General features: G+C 49.2%; 2 protein-coding genes across 3 annotated transcripts; one reads left to right on the top strand and one right to left on the bottom strand.

Moving 5' to 3' along the window:
• The first annotated feature begins 7,273 nt into the window (after positions 1 to 7,273).
• SCRN2 (secernin 2) lies at positions 7,274 to 10,930 on the top strand. 2 transcript variants are annotated; one of them, XM_007177502.2, is made up of 8 exons: positions 7,274 to 7,379; positions 7,764 to 7,937; positions 8,244 to 8,425; positions 9,020 to 9,219; positions 9,639 to 9,854; positions 9,951 to 10,116; positions 10,209 to 10,389; positions 10,620 to 10,930. In XM_007177502.2, exons 2-8 carry the CDS (start codon positions 7,764 to 7,766, stop codon positions 10,776 to 10,778), a joined length of 1,278 nt encoding a protein of 425 aa, XP_007177564.2. In that variant the 5' UTR covers positions 7,274 to 7,379; the 3' UTR covers positions 10,779 to 10,930. The 2 variants fall into 2 exon arrangements, with proteins under 2 accessions (XP_007177564.2, XP_007177563.2); XM_007177501.3 differs by having other exon boundaries at positions 7,295 to 7,937.
• A 587-nt stretch (positions 10,931 to 11,517) lies between these two features.
• LRRC46 (leucine rich repeat containing 46) lies at positions 11,518 to 16,185 on the bottom strand. The gene is given in 10 exon segments (XM_057535184.1): positions 11,518 to 11,604; positions 11,606 to 11,889; positions 12,134 to 12,282; positions 12,582 to 12,651; positions 12,824 to 12,933; positions 13,221 to 13,267; positions 14,108 to 14,216; positions 15,569 to 15,674; positions 15,775 to 15,848; positions 16,022 to 16,185. Coding segments are annotated over 9 exon segments (972 nt in total). The 5' UTR covers positions 15,785 to 15,848; positions 16,022 to 16,185.
• Positions 16,186 to 16,197: the final 12 nt, after the last annotated feature.

The raw sequence follows: 16,197 nt of genomic DNA, 5'->3' as shown, positions 1-16,197 counted from the left end.
GAAAAATGTACAGATCAATAAGAGAAATGTAACAACCTAACAAAAAAACGGGCAAAGGACCTGAAGAGGCAGTTCCCAGAAAAAGAAATTCAAACAGCAATAAGCATATGAGAAGCTGCTCGCCTTCGCTCATAATTAAAGAACTGTAGATCAAATTGACAAGGTATTCCTTACCACCTATCAGATTGGCAAACATTTACAGGTTTGAAAATAGCCAGTGTTGGTGAAGATGTAGGGAAAGAAATGTTGTTTGTTACTGGTAGGAATGTAAATTAGTATTTACTACGTCCTAATTAGTATTACTATACACATAATTAATATTTACTAATTACATCAGTACAATCTTTTTGAAGGACAGTTGCAGTATCAACTATTTAAAAACAAAACCACATACACTTTGACTCAGCAATTTGAGGACTTGGAATTTAGCTCTTGGATATTCTCTTAAAAATATGGCAATATAGACACAGGTACGAAAGTAGTGACATTAATTGTCTCCACGGGGGGGACCTGGGTGGCTGGGGACCCTTCAGGAAAGATGGAATGAGGATTATAGGAAAAAAGGGAGGCTTTTTACTTTATACCCTCTTGTACATTTGGATTTTGAATCATGTGGATGTGATACTCGTGTTTAAAAATAAGACTTTAAAAAGGGCCTTCAATATAAGTTCATTGGGACAGTATTATAGCAGAGAACTAAAAATTACCCAAAAGTCCACCAATAGGGGCCTGGTTAAGTAAATATACATATGGTGAAATATTATGCAGCTGTTTAAAGGAGAGAGGCAAATTCCATAGAGAATATCTCCCAGATGCACACAACGAAATCAAGCTACAGATATGCATACAGGGTAATTCTATTTTGTAAGTGAAAAAGTCTATATACAGATAATCATTGGGGAGAACTAAATTGGGGAGGAAGATTTATCTTTGTTTTTCAGTTTCTATATTGTTCGAATATTTTGCATTTGGTACATATGAATTTTTTTCTTTTTTTTTTCATCTTTGGAGGATGGTCTTTATTTATTTATTTTTTTCACACACACACACACTGTATTTTATTTTTACAAGAGATAAATAGACTGACACCAAGCATTGTACATGGATGACCACAACAAAAGCAACAATGATTGCAATTACCAAACATGAAACACACTCATATTATGTCATAATATTGACATTCAGTCCAGTAATCCTCCAGTGTAACAGCTCCTTTACTTTGCAGTGAAAATTGATTTGTATATTTTTTGCCTCTGAGTCCTTGTGGGATTTTTTTTTATTCAATTTTCGTATATTCTTGAGTTGATTAATGGATGCACTATCTGCTTACATCTGTCTGAGGGTAATAATTATGCTATCCTAAGGTCCTCTTGTGCTTTGTTAACTCTGATTCATTGGCTATAAGCTCTTATGTTTGTTTTTGTTTTCTGTCCTTAATGGAGTTGGCTTTCTCACATTGTTTGGTCCTTCCTGAGTGTAATTCATCTTTGTAGTTGAGATTCTACTACGTTTGTTTCCCAGCTTTAGGGGAGAAGTGAAATGAGCTGTTGGGGCTTATTACTCCCAATGGGTTCCCCTGAGAATAAGGCAGAAGTGGAAGGTGCCTTCTGGTGGCTAGTCAGGGAGTGCATACCTTTCTTCCAGGGTTCTGGGACCTTGCCCCCTTTCTAACACCAATTGCTCCTGCCTAGAGGAAGACACCTTTTGCTGCCTGGATCAAGGAGGAAAGATGTGGAGATGATGTGTGCTGTAGGCTGCTCCTACCGCACTATTCCAACTGATCACCCTGTAGGTAGCTCCAGGACGTTTCTGGTAGGGGAGCATTTGTGGAGCTGCTCCCACGCATTGAGCTAAGGTTGTGACTTTTAAGTTATATCTTTTCTATCATTCTTAGGGATTTTGGTGGAAGTTGAAGGGGTGGAGACTTGGCATGTTTCAATCTGCCAACTTGAAATAGCACAACTTCTTAGGAAACAATTTTGTATGCCTATTACATCCTAGACAAACTCAGGCAAATATGTATCAGGATACAAATACAAGAATGTTCAAAGCAGTATTGTTTTTAATAAATAAAAACTAGAAAAATCTCAGTATACACCAACAACTGAATGAATAAACTGTGGCATAATCATTCTTAGAAGTCATACACTTCATCAGAAACATAATGCAAGCCACATAAGTAATCTTAAATTTTCTGGTAGCCACTTAAAAATAAAAGTAAAATGAAACAGATGAAATAAATGTAAATATCTTTTACTTAACCCTATATCCAAAATATTATCATTTTAACATGTAATCATTATATAGATTATTAATAAGATATTCTATGTTTTTTATACTAAGCATTTAAAAATATCCAAAGTATTATCATATCTACATGTAATCAATATAAAAATTAATGAGAGAATCTACATTTTTTTCCCATAATAACTCTTTGAAATCACAATTTGGTTGCTAAATTTTATTACAAATACTTGATCGGTATTGAGATTTCATAAAACTTACAGTCGAAAAAGTAGTATCACATATGCAAATTGTTGCTAACATAAACATTTTCCAATAATTACATTGAGTATCAGTTTTTTTAATTTTAATTTTAAAATAATTGAAATTAATTAAGTTAAAAATTCAGCTCCTTAGTCACATTAGCCACTTTCAAATACTCAGAAGCCTCATGTAGTTGGACATGCAACACTACATACTACAGGCAAAAATAAAATAATTTTACAAAATAATGTTGAATGAAAGAAGCAATGTGGAAAATAGTACATATAATATGATTCCACTTATATAAAGTTCAAGAAGAAGCAAGACTAAACTGTGTTGTTTATGGCTGATAGAGAAAAGGCAAAACTACATTTAAAAAGCAAGGAAATTATTATTAAAGTCAGGATAGTGGTTCCCTCTAGGAAGTCAGAGAGAGGGTTGTGATTGGAAAAGGGCACATGGGGGACTTCTGGGATGCTGGCAGGATTCTTTCTTGACATGAATGGTGTTACGTGGGGGTCTGTTTTGTAATTATTAAACAGTTGAACAGTTGTTCAATTGAATTATTGAACAGTTATGTATATTTTATGCACATTTTAGTTTTCAAAAAATTTTTAATGCGGGAAAAAATCAGATGGCTTCATTTGCCCTGATACAGTTGTGTGTGGGACTTCCCAATAAGGTTTGGGGAAAGAGAGGAGGGAAGGGCAGCTCTGCAACGTTGGTGCCACCCAGAGCTGGGTTCTAACAGAGACTTCGTGATCTAGAGAGTAGGCATTAACTATATGATTTGGTGGGAAGAGTGGGTGGGGTGTGTGTGTGTGTGTGCGCGCACGCACGCGCGAGCATGTGCACATGCGTGATGGAGAGAGACGGACACAAAGGAGGATGTGAAAAGAAGGTTTAAATGAAAACAGAGCAGAAATCACCATCCCTAAATTAAATAAGAATTAGGTTGTTTAGGTGGCACCATTACCCAGCTTTCCTCCACATATAGGAGTTAGTCCTATGTAGTATATAGTTGTAGTTATTTTGCAGTTTGATCCAGAAATAACCTTTTCATTTTTCAGAATTCTCAGTGAAAATTATTTGACTGAAATACATAAGGACTCCTTTGAAGGCTTGCTATCCCTCCGATATTTGTAAGTTAATCATATTTATTTATGAGTTCTTATCTATAAAGTAGATTATCTATAAAGTAATTAAGGCGTTCAAGTTAGATAATCTCTTCAATTTCTTCTAGCAATAAAATTCTACAATTCTTTAAGTCTGTGTAGGGCCCCAGCCCATCACTAGCACTAAATATCTCCTATTCATTTTTAATTTTTTCATTATATAGACAAGGTATAGATAGAAAAATACTCTTTAGTTGTAGAGGAAAAGTGGTAATGAGGTCTGAGCAATTATAGACTCCCATATGAACCTTGTTATATGTGTTCTTATACTCTCCATCTGTATTTATATTTTGTTTATGACCTATGGATCAAATCTGGCCCACAGTCCGTTTTTATACAGTCCATAAGTTAAAAGTGATTTTTAAAGGGCTGTAAATGAGAAAAAAAAAGACACGAAGTAAAATATGTGACAGAGACTGTATGTGGCCTGCAAAGCCTAAAATATTTACTTATCTGGCCTTTACAGAAAAGGTTTGAAAAAGTTGGTTTAGTGAAATGAGAGGAATTAAAGTTAACCTCAAATTGTCCCCTACAGGACAAGAAAATATAGAATGCTTACATTAATATGAATGCCATTAACTCATAACTTTGATAATTTAATCTAAATTAAATTAACATTTAAATATTAAATATTTAAGTAGATGAAGTATGTAAACAGTATTGTCAAGGGACTTCCCTGGTGGTCTAGTGGTTAAGACTTTGCCTTCCAGTGCAGGGGGTGCGGGTTCGATCCCTGGTCAGGGAGCTAAGATCCCACATGCCTCATGGCCAAAAAACCAAAACATAAAAAAAAAGAAGCAATATTGTAACAAATTCAATAAAGACTTTAAAAATGGTCCACATCAAAAAAAAAAATCTGAAAAAAAAATCAGTATTGTCAAGAACACATTAAGTTACCAAAAGAACAAACTGTTGTTAAGGATTTCGATGCAGGAATTGTGATACCAATATTAAGAATGTTTAAGATGATGGTTAAGTGGTATATTTAGAAATGTTTACACTAAATAAGCATATCAGAAATGCACCTAACAAAAATCTCTCCAGCCTTTTTTTTCTGTTTTTTTTTTGTTTTTTGGGCCACGCCACATGACTTGTGGGATCTTAGTTCCCTGACCAGGGATTGAACCCAGGTCCCCAGCAGTGGAAGCACCGAGTCCTAACCCCTGGACCGCCAGGGAATTCCCTCTCCAGCTTCTTTATCAAAGAGGAAATGCTTGCCTAGTATTTCTTTTTATTTAGGGATAAGGAGATAACTGTGTTTTTTGCTATAAAAGCTCAGTTTTTGTCCTTTGTCCATGGCATCCAAAGCTGTGTATGTCATTAACCCTTATTAAGCCAATTAATGATCCTCTTTAGCAAATAGATTCTTCTTGCAAATATAAAAGGCTTAAGGGAAGTGGGTATAAAGAGCCTCACATGACCCTAAAAATAGTTCTTTTAATTATCAAACCTTCCAAGCCTTAAGGGGCAATCACCTTTATATTAGTCTCTTCTCTGCCATCTGGGCTCCAAACCTTACAAACACAGTTTGGAGAAAAACAAAGAAGATAACTGCTCAGTGGACTAGGCCCTTCATTTCTTCTACTATGAAATACTTTATAATCTGATTATTTCATGTAGGCATAGTTGCTCCCACCCGGTAGAGGGCATATTAGAGTCACCCATGGAGTTTTTCCAGATGCTCCATTCACTCCCCAACATCCCACCGAATTATGTCCCTTCGACGTGCAGTAGAGCAGCGCTTCTCAAACTTTACACCTGGGGATCTTGTTAACATGCAGATTCCGATTCAGTAGGTTTGAGGTGGGGCCTGAGATTCTGCATTTTTAACAAGCTTCCAGATAACGCTGATGCTGGCAATCCGCGCATATTTTGAGAAGCAAAGTATTATATTGTGTTGTGCAATGGGAGTTGCGTCGTTGAAAACGAATCCCTCCTCACTCCAACCATGGCTGAGAACCACTGATCTAGTCCAATGCCTTCATTTGCTACTGGAGGAACTGAGGCCCTTGCAGGTAAAGTGACCTGCCCGAAGAGACCCGCGGAGCTATATCATAGCAGGAGCAGGATGAGATGCCAGTCTGCACAGTTCCGGGTAGTGCTCTTCTCTGCCTCCAGCCCAGCTTCTAGGTCAACCTTCTGTGCAAGTAGCAGTCCCCTTTCTGAAGGTGAAGTCCATCTCCCTGGAGACAGTACCCTCTTGGGAATCATTCTTGTTTATCTAGAGGCAATCAGAAAATATCTCAGATTTCAGATGTCCGAACAGCCTTATCTGGCAGGTTTCCCCCCGCCATCACCCAGCACACCTGCCCGCAGCCTGCCTCCTGGGGAAACCTCGACCTCAGCCTTCATTCCCATCCCAGGAGTGACCACAGGCTGGTATGCTGTGGCCAGGGCTCCGAGCAGCAGCCCTGATTGGTTGGCAGGGTGGATGCGGGAGAAGTATATAATCTGCAGTGTCTCCCCTCCCCCCTTTCCTGGAGGGCTCCATAGAGCAAAAGGGTGTGAGACGCATTAGCTTAAATGCTGGTTATGGAGATGGTTTATAGAGGAAAATGACCTGGAAAGCAGAACATTTGGGCTCAGAGTCTACCTCCACATGGATATGTGCCCCCTTGGCCAGGATTTCTCCTTTGCTGTTTCAGTTCCAAATCTTTGGACTAGAAATTTCCAAATTTTCTTTCAAAGCTAACTTCCAGTGAGTTTGAGCACTGTGGGGCAGAATTGGCCTTTTGGAGGTCGGATGGATTTTGTGCCTATGTGCCTTAAAAAAATGCATTAAATTATTCCTACACCTCCTGACCTATGACCACTCTTTTTTTTTTTTTTTTTTTTAGCGTCTGTATTGGAGTATAATTGCTTTACAATGTTGTGTTAGTTGCTGCTGTATAACAAAGTAAATCAGCTATATGTATACATATATCCCCATATCTCCTTTGCTTCTCCCTCCCACCCTCCCCATCCCACCCCTTTAGGTGGACACAGAGCACTGAGCTGATCTCCCTGTGTTATGCTGTGCTATGCGGCTGCTTCCCACTGGCTATTTTACATTTGGTAGTGTATACATGTCCATGCCACTCTCTCACTTCGTCCCAGCTTACCCTTCTCCCTCCCTGTGTCCTCAAGTCCATTCTCTACATCTGTGTCTTTATTCCTGTGTGACCACTCTTATAGATCTTATTTCCGAGGGGTTGGGGAGTGGGAGGTGGGAGATGGGGAGGAGTAGGAGGGACAGGGCAGAGAGAGGATGCGGGGGAGGGGGCACCAGCCTGGCGTTGTACCTTTGGAATTCAAACCAGGTCACAAGTAGCTAAGGTTCTTCCGTCATCTCCGGATGCCCTAGCATTCCCCGTTCTCTAACAAATCAGCCAAGTTTTTCTTTCCTCCCCTTTCACGTGGGCTCCTTTCCACCCCCAAGCTCCCTCTCCCGACAGTGACCCCATTGGAGGAGCTAGCAGATTCGTCGCAGCCTTTATCTGGCCTGAAAGCTGCGCCCGGGTTAGGGCAGGCAGCCAGCAGGACTCCGAAGACCGCCTCGCTCCAAGAAGTGGTGCTGGCGCGCGCCCTGGTGGAAACTGCAGGTGCTTGATTCCGACTCTGCCCCCAGGCCCAAAGCCTTCCGGGTCATCTAGGAGCCTCCGCCCCTTGAGACCGACTTTACCCGAAGCGGAGGCAGTGGCGCCCCTGACTAGGCTGCGGATCTTGGAGGGAGAGAGGGTGAGGGGCATACAGTATTGGGGAAGCGAGAAACTGGCAGACAGAAGAGTGGCGTGCGACTCTTGGAGAGGGGTGGGGCAGCGAGGGAGACGCTCCCGCGACTGCCCTGAAGGGTCAGGACTTCTGGTAGAGCACGGCCCTCGGAGCATGCAGTCTGCGCCCGTCTGCTGACTCCCAAGCCTGGAGCCTGGGGAGAGAGTGGGCGTCTCCGTCGCGCACGCCGGGCATCGAGTGTGCGTGCGGTGCTGAGCGTCCAAAACCCGACGGCAGTGTCTTCCCTGAGTGTCTGCACGTGTTGGGAGAGGGGCTCCCTAGGACTGCGCCCCGCTCAGGATAATGGAGAGGTGGCACGAGAGGGACACACTCATCTCCACCTCTCCCCAGATGGCATCGTGGAGCCCTGACACCCCATGTTCCTGCGACTGCTTTGTCTCGGTGCCCCCGGCCTCAGCCATCCCAGCTGTGATCTTTGCCAAGAACTCTGACCGGCCCCGGGAAGAGGTGCAGGAGGTGGTGTTTGTACCGGCAGGCACTCACGTCCCTGGGAGCCGGCTTCAGGTGGGTTAGGCCTTATAGGGTGCTGGGAGTTGTGGCAGAACTAGGCATTCTTCTAAGACCTTCCTCCTCTGCTCCCCCCACCTGGGAAGCTGCCAGATGTGGTGAAATGAGCATGAGCTTTGAGTCTACCGACCGGAACCTAACCTATTATTTAGCCTCTGTCGACCTCAGTTCCCTCATCTGTAAAATGGGAATAATAAGACCTTCCGCGAAGGGCTGTGTAAGGTGACGGGCATAAGTGCCACCACTTTATAGGTACCTCCTCCTTTCTGAGTGGACTCTCCCTTTCTCCTCCCTTATCTCCAGTGCACCTACATTGAGGTGGAACAGGTGTCGAAGACCCATGCTGCGATCCTGAGCCGCCCTTCTTGGCTGTGGGGGGCTGAGATGGGCGCCAATGAGCATGGTGTCTGCATTGGCAACGAGGCGGTGTGGACCAAGGAGCCAGTTGGGACAGGGGAAGCTCTGCTGGGCATGGATTTACTCAGGTGTGGACCCTTCCTCCCTCATCCCCTCAATACACCAGAAATCTGGGGCTGAGTACTGACCCAGGCCATCCTCCTTGCCCTGCCCCCAAGCCTGGTTCACAAGCGCCTCCCCCTTTCTGCCCACCTTGTCATCATCTCCAGGGAGGCTGCCCCTGCCCCGCCCCTCTCTTGGCCCCATCTCCACAGTCTGGTAAGGAGCTCCCAAGTGTGGCCATCTCTGGGCTTCTGCTGGCCCAGAAATAGGACAGTGGTTTAAAATTTTTTTCAATAGAAGTAAAATTTTTTTCAAATGAAATCTCAGGGAGAAGTTTGATTTGTAAAACCACTAAACATGGAGCAGCTCTGATTGAAGAGGTTGGAGGGCTCAGGGCACTTCTTTCTCCAAGAATATATTTCAATCCTTTTCATGAACCCCTTAGAGCACAGCTTGAAAACCACTGGCCTATATGTGCTTAATCCAACCGATGTTGGCTGATTTTCTCTGTGACTTGGGCCTGTCACCAAACCTCTCTGGGCCTCTTCTGTCCACTGAAGCTCTGCCACCAGCCACTGATACCCCATCGCCCTCTGTCCCCTGGACTTTCTTTGTGCCAGGCTGGCTTTAGAACGGGGCAGCTCAGCCCAGGAGGCGTTGCACGTGATCACAGGCTTGCTGGAGCGCTACGGGCAGGGGGGCAGCTGCTGGGAGGACCCCATGCCATTCTGCTACCACAACACCTTCCTGCTGGCCGACCGGACTGAGGCATGGGTGCTGGAGACGGTGGGGAGGCTGTGGGCTGCGCAGAGGATCCAGGGTGAGTGGCCTGGCGCTGGGGCCTGCCTCCCAGAGGTGTTCCCCTTTTGGGGTGGGAACAGTGCTGGGGGCAGGGAAGGCCCGATCCAGGAGCAAATGTCTCGGGTGGTGGGGGCATCCAGGGAGATGGGAAATGAGTCCACTCAGGAACTTATCCTCCCCCCTCACTTGGTTGAGTCCTCTTGTGCTCCACCCTGCCGCTTCCTCTGGGGTGCCTTCCTGGACTTCCTGGTGGCCAGGTTTCTCCCTTAAACGCAAGCAGGTTCCTCTTCTTGATGCTCACCACAGGTGCAAGCTCACAGTAATTTCTGTGATCGGTTTGTCTGTTCCCTTCACCACCGTGTTCTCAGCACCTAGCTGAATGCCTGGCACAGGACAGGGGCTTAACGATAAACGAGCGACTCCCCATCTCCTCCACAGAGGGGGCCCACAACATCTCCAACCAGCTGAGCATCGGCACGGACATCTCAGCAGAACACCCTGAGCTCCGGCCCCACGCCCGGGCCCAGGGCTGGTGGGGTGGGCAGGCTGCCTTTGACTTTGCCCAGATCTTCTCCCTGACCCAGCAGCCTGTGCGCATGGAGGCTGCCAAGGCCCGCTTCCGGGCCGGGCGGGAGCTGCTGCAGCAATGGCAAGGTCAGTGAGTGGATGGGGTGGGGGCCGGCCTCCCTCCCCTCCCACAGCTTCAGGGGGCTTAGTCTGAGGCCGGAGGGCCCCCTTCTGCCCTGGCAGGGGGCATCACGGCAGAGGTGATGATGGGCATCCTCAGGAGCAAGGAGAGTGGCATCTGTATGGACTCTGGAGGCTTCCGCACCACGGCCAGCATGGTGTCCGTGCTGCCCCAGGACCCCACACAGCCCTGTGTCCACTTCCTCACTGCCACACCAGACCCGTCCCGGTGAGAGGGTGGGGAAGGCTAGGGAGAACGGGCCAGGCAGGGGAGACGGAAGGGGGCGATAGCCCTCAGTCCTTCCATCCCTGTCCCATCAGGTCAGTGTTCAAACCTTTCATCTTTGGTGTGGGAGCGGCCCAGGTCCCCCAGGTGCTGTCCCCCACTTTTGGAGCACAGGACCCTGTTCGGAGCCTGCCTCGATTCCAGACTCAGGTGGATCGCCGGCACGCCCTCTACCGCGGACACCAGGTGGCCCTGGGGCTGATGGAGAGTGAGCAGGTAACCCCCAGGGAATCCCCCACCCCCAGCTGGGACTCTGGAAACGTGAGGGGACCTGGGAGTGGAGGAAAGACTGCAGAGCTGGGGAGAGGAGTCTCTCCCTTCAGAGCCAGCTGTCCAGGAGAATGTTGGGTGCTCTGTCCTTTCTCCTGCTTCTGTGAAACGGCAACCACGCCCCCCTTCCGGAGGGAAGCCGGTCCCAGGGACTCAGCGCTACCTCTCCCGGGCAGGATCGGGGGCAGCAGCTCCGGCAGAAGCAGCGGGACCTGGAGCAGGAAGGCCTGGAGGCTGTGCGGGGGCTGCTGGCCAGGGAGTGGGCCCCACCCCCCCAGGAGCTGGGCGGCCTCTTCCAGGCCTTTGTGGAGAAGGAGAGCCGGGCATATGCCTGAGCCCGGCTCCTCCCGGCTCGGCCTGGGGTGCAGCAGGCTGCAGTGGGCACAGGACCCCTGGAGTAGAGGGACAGAGCAACCCCTTCACTCCCTCCGCCTTGTTTTGAGTGGCCGGGTCGGCCTTTGCCTTAATAAATGTGTTCTATTTCCTCGTTCAGTGTCCAGGGCCAGTGGGGGTGGGAGAGCCGAGAGAGGGCAAAGGGCAGCCCTGAGGTGGCTGCAGGGCCTCTGGGTGCCTTGCTGGGCGGTGCATTCTTCTGACTTGGTGAAGGTCTTGGGGGGGCCTGTGGGGAGAGGAGGTGGCCCCCAGGCGTGTGGGTGTGTGTACACGGAGGAGCATGCGTGCCCGGCACAGCACGTGGCTGCTGCGTGGGGAGGATTAGAACCACGGCTTTTTGGTCCTTGACTTGAACCTCGGAAGGGCACTCCCTAGGTGGGGCAGTGAGATGTGTGCACTGCGAGATGGCCTGAGACGGGGTGCCAGTCCCTTGGGTAGTTCCTGCAAGATCCTATTCTTTAGAATCAGGCTCTGTATTCCTGCCATTGTTTCTGGGTGCTTTTACTGACAGCTTCCCCTGAGATTCCCCCAAGTGACACGGAAGACACATGCAGGGCCTGGAGATACTTTATTGGGGACAGGCTCCTGCCACAGGCGAGGGCTCTGAGGGGGAGGGGAGACCCACTCCACTCCTCGTACCCCCGTGTTCCTGGGGCTTTGCTGATAGCGATGGGCTGCACTTCACTTCTTGATTCTTTTGGTCACAGTTTTGGTCGTGCTAGGGGCCCCAGCCGGAGAGGCCTTGGCGGCTGCGGCCGCTCTTGACCCCCTTCCCTGCCTGAACAGTGCTTTCCTGGCTCCTGGAAGCCAGAAGGCATGGTTTCTTGGTGGCAGAGGAGGCTTGTGGCAAGGAGACGGGCTCCGGGGATGTCTCCTTCCCTTGCCTGGGAGTGACGGAAGGGCTTCTGTCCCCGGCCATGGGTGCCCCTGGCAGCAGTGGGGGGTCGGTGAGGGCGGGCCGCGTCTCCACCCTCAGTAGGTGCTCCAGCAGGGCTGTCCGCTGCCTGTGCTCCCGGTGCCTGCTCATCTCCTGCCCCAGCTCCTTGAGGAAGCCTGTGAGGGGCCAGGACAGAGGGTGGCGGATGGAGCCCCGGGCTTAGCAGGAACAAACTCTCCCCTAGCATCCCTAATGGGGAGGAGCCTAAGATGGGGTGGGGAGGACGAGTCACCTGCATGCCCAGACTGGTCTGGCCCTGGGACCCCTTCCCCAGACACCACCGCTGTCTTAGCTTCTCCCAGATCCCACAGGGCGGGGGTGTGCTCTGGGGAGGCTGCAAGCCTTGGAAAGCAGGGTCACCTCGCTCTGAGCAGAACGGGCCTCTCAGCTCTGGGAACTCCTCGTCCTCATTGCTTGAGGCTTTATCCTCCTCGTCCGAGGTCCAGCGCTCTGCCACAGGCTGCCTGTCTAGATCCAGGAGCAGTGGCAGGGCTTCTGTCACCAGTTTCCTGCAGGGCAGAAAGAACAGAGGCTACCACCCAGGAGGGCACGCCTGGGTGTGGCGCCTGGGAGGATGCACAGACACAAGCCACAGCAACCATAGCAGGAGGGGAGGTGTTCTGGAGCTGGAAGATAGGCCTGTGGTCGGGCCAACCAGCTGAGGGCAGGCCCCAAGTGGAGTTATGGGGGGTGGGAAGGCCAAAGGGGGCCAACTTGAGCTGGAGTGAGGGTGGAGAAGGTGCCAGGGACGGTGCCCCCAGGTTTGCAGGCCATCACCCCTCTCTTCCCACCTTCACTTCCTCCTCACCTGTAGCCATCCTGGTTGGTGCAGCTGTTTCCAGTCAGGTTGAGGATGAGAAGGCTCTCGGGGAATTCATCTGCACACAGCAAAGAGAGGAATAACGAGGTTCTCACACCCACCTTCCTGTCTAAAGCCACTGCCTCTTTGCACAGCCCCCCAGACCCCCAGAGGATGTGCTGATAGGCAAGCACAGGGAGGGAGGGCACCACCGGGAGTTATTCCATGAGCCAGGGCAAGGGCGTTCCTACCCAGCTTCAGTATTTCTATCAGGTTCTCAGAAAGGTCCAGAAACTGGAGGTGTGGGAGGTCGCGGAGGTTTTCCACCTGCCTGATTCGGTTTCCTGCCAGAGACAGGAAGCTGTAGGGGAAGGGAGGGGGAGAGACAGCTGAATCACAGAACAGCTGAAGCGGGGGACGGGGGCACCAGGCGTCCGGGGCCCCCCTGGCTAGGCAGCCGGATGATGAGTGGGGACACATGGCCTTCTGGGGTGAGGGAAGCAGAGCTAGGCTTGCAGGGTCCTCAGCTGACCAGCAGCTGGGCTTGGGGAGATCTGAGCCAGTTCTTTGAGGTATTACCAGGTTCCTCCCCTTCATCCTCCCTCTTCTTCCCTCCCCCCACCCAGCCTGAGCCCTGGCACCACGTACCGTAAGGAGGGGACGCAGGCCAGGTTCTCAATTCGCTCAATCTTATTCTGCAGGAAGAGACCGAGTTGGGGAAACCAAGCTGAAGTCAGCTGAATGGGGGGCCTTTTAAAGGGACAAAGCCCCAAGACCATGTCTACTCTTGAGGCTGGAGATCTGGCACTTTGGGAATGATCACCCCTCTTCTTGAACTGGTTGTCACTACCTTGGGATGATTTGCTTTCTCCAGGTGGATGGTTGAGGGCATAAACTTGGGGCTGGGCTAAACTTGATAAGTACCCTGATCACCCCACAACCAAAGAGTGACCTGGACATCAGAGAAGGAAACCAAGGGGAAACAGGGAAAGGGAAAAGGCTTTGGTGGTGGATTACACACACGGAGGGGACAGTGTACCTATACTACTTTGGTCTGTCAAGTTTCTGTGGGGAAAGTTTAAGGGATCTGGGTATATTCAACCTGAGGGAGGCTGGAGATCAACCAACCACCCACCCCCACTACCACCACCACCAAAAAGCCTTCAAGGTTCTGAAGGATGCAGAGGAATCTCGTGGTTCCTTCTTCCTTTTCTTCAAAACAGGAAATGGACTTGAGCTATATAACATGAGAGATTTGGGGCAGACACCAAGAAGGACTTCTAGAACAAGAGAGGTGTCTGACAAAGAAACAGTGACTCAAGAGCATGGTCAGCATCTCTTTTGGGTGGATTGGTCTTTCAATTCAAGATAATTCCTGATTCATCTGGAAACAGTTTCTATGAAGGTCTGCCTGCCTGAACACCAGTAAATGGGCAAGATGCCCTGGTTGGCTCCTTTCAGATTAGACAGACATGGCCCACAGGGGATGGAGTCCTCTCCACAGGGAGGAGGAAGGGCAGGAGGCAGGAAGTTACCCCTTGCAGATAGAGGCTGTGAAGATTCTGGAGGCCCTCTAGGTTCCTGATAGTGGTAATTCCCTCCCGGTCCAGGCGGACAGTCTGCAGTTCAGCAAGCGTGTGGAACCTGCACAAATGGTCAGCGGGGTTGGCTAACAGTGCCACTTCTGTGGTCTCTTAGGAGGAAGATGGAGGGGAGGGTGTTTCAAGGAGGGGGTGGATGGCTCAGTGACTGATCAGATGTCAGGGACACCTGCTTGACTCATGAGGCGGGGTCTAGATCGGGAACCTGGGTTGACCTGGAGACCTGGGTATCTTGTCAGTAGCACTGGGAGGGATAAGAGTGAGAGGTGAGTAAGGGTCCTTGGACTGGGAAACTGGGTGATGGCAGCTTATGGTTCCTGCAGAGGCAGGGGAAGACTTCCTCCAGCCAGCTTGGGTAGGGGAGGCAGGGGCTGGGACAGAGAGGAGACAATCTCTGCAGGAAGATCCTTCCTCACCTCCCTTCTGAGTGGTCCCGGAGGGAAGATCACTTGTTCCACCCACCCATTCATTAATCCCAAAACATTTACTAAGTGCCCATTAGAGACAGATGAGAGAGTCCCTGCCCATCACTACTAGGGAAGCTGGCCAAACATCTATGACAAGTGGATGACAGAGGCATGTGCAAGGGACTAAGGGAGTCCATGGATTATACACTGAATTCAGACTGGGGTGTTCAGGGAATGCTTCCTGGAGGAGGTGACATATGAGTAGGAGTTAGCCAGGAAGGTGAGGGGGGATAAGGAGAAGGCATTTCAAGCAGAAGGTATAGTATGTGCGAATCCAGACTCTCTTGAACTTTAATGTGCCCATGAATCCCTTAGGGGGTCTTGTTAAAGTTCAGATTCTGATTCAGTAGGTGGGCCTGAGATTCTTCATTTCTAACAAGCTCCTAGGTGATGCAGATGCTGCCCACCCGTCCCAGCACCACTCTGAGTAGCAAGGTGCTAAGATGTGAGAACACGGGGTCTTAGAGAAATCACACACTTATGGAGAGTGGCAAGAAATAAGGCTGAAAAGGCAGCAGAGGTCAACTTAGGCTAAGGTGTTTGGATTTTATTCTGGAGGTACCAGGGAGTCAAGGAAGGTTCTATCAGATTTGTCATTTAAAAGGATCACTTTGGCAACAGTATAGGGTGCCTGGACTGGGGGTAGAGAGACTAATTAGGAGTTTGTTGAGAGGTGATGACTTATTTAAGACCCTTACTTAAAGCAATTGAGTGGGCATGGTGAAAAAGAAATAGAATGAAAAAAAAAAAGAAATAGAATGAATTTTAAGGAGGGAGAATAGGTTGGACATTGCCACTGACTGAATGTGTGGAGTTAAGTAAAGAGAGGGACAAAGAAAGATAAGTTGACAAATTAGTAGAGCTCAGGGCACTGATCATCCTGTGTGTTTCAATCTTCCAGCACCCCTTTCCTCTCTCATGCACTCACATCTTCTCTGACAAGTCCTCATCTTCAGGGAAGGCCAAGTTCCGCTTAGTGATAAGGGCTTCAGTAATGCACACACCGCCTTCCTCTGGACTCTGGGCAGGCTTAGCTGTGAAAAGAAGGGTCCAATTGTTACATTTCCTTATTCTTGGAGGCCTGACTCTACTGTTAGTCAATTGTTCTACCCAACATCCCACCTCCCTACTCACCTCCAGGCATGATCTAAAAGCTGCTGGCTTGGGGAGGGATTGGAACGAAGAGGAGCAGAGCAGCTTGGACAGCCCTGGGAATGGAGGAACCCAGGATGGTATGAGGAGAGAGAAGCTCAGAGAATTGGGGGACAAAGGAAAGGGGTTGATTCAGGGCAAATTGTTGGGGTGGCATAGAAGACGAAAGCAAATCGAAGTGGAGGGTCTGGAGTTTGAGTGGTGTATAAGGGCTTTACTGGCCGCCTACAGGGGGCTTGTAGGTAGATGGTGGCGCGTGCGGTTGGAAAGAGCGGTTGGAGGAGTCTAGCGTCGTTGCTAGGAGACTGGACGCCAGATGGGTCATCCGGGAGGGCGGGCTCGCCGGTGCCAGGCTCGGCGCATTCGTGTTGCTGCTCCAGCCGGCGGCTCCGCCCTCCGCTTCCG

The sequence above is a fragment of the Balaenoptera acutorostrata genome, chromosome 20 (genome assembly GCF_949987535.1).
Source record: "Balaenoptera acutorostrata chromosome 20, mBalAcu1.1, whole genome shotgun sequence".
Classification (NCBI taxonomy): domain Eukaryota; kingdom Metazoa; phylum Chordata; class Mammalia; order Artiodactyla; family Balaenopteridae; genus Balaenoptera; species Balaenoptera acutorostrata.
The sequence above is the reverse complement of the archived record's forward strand: the minus strand, read 5'-3'. Positions and strand labels throughout refer to the sequence as shown.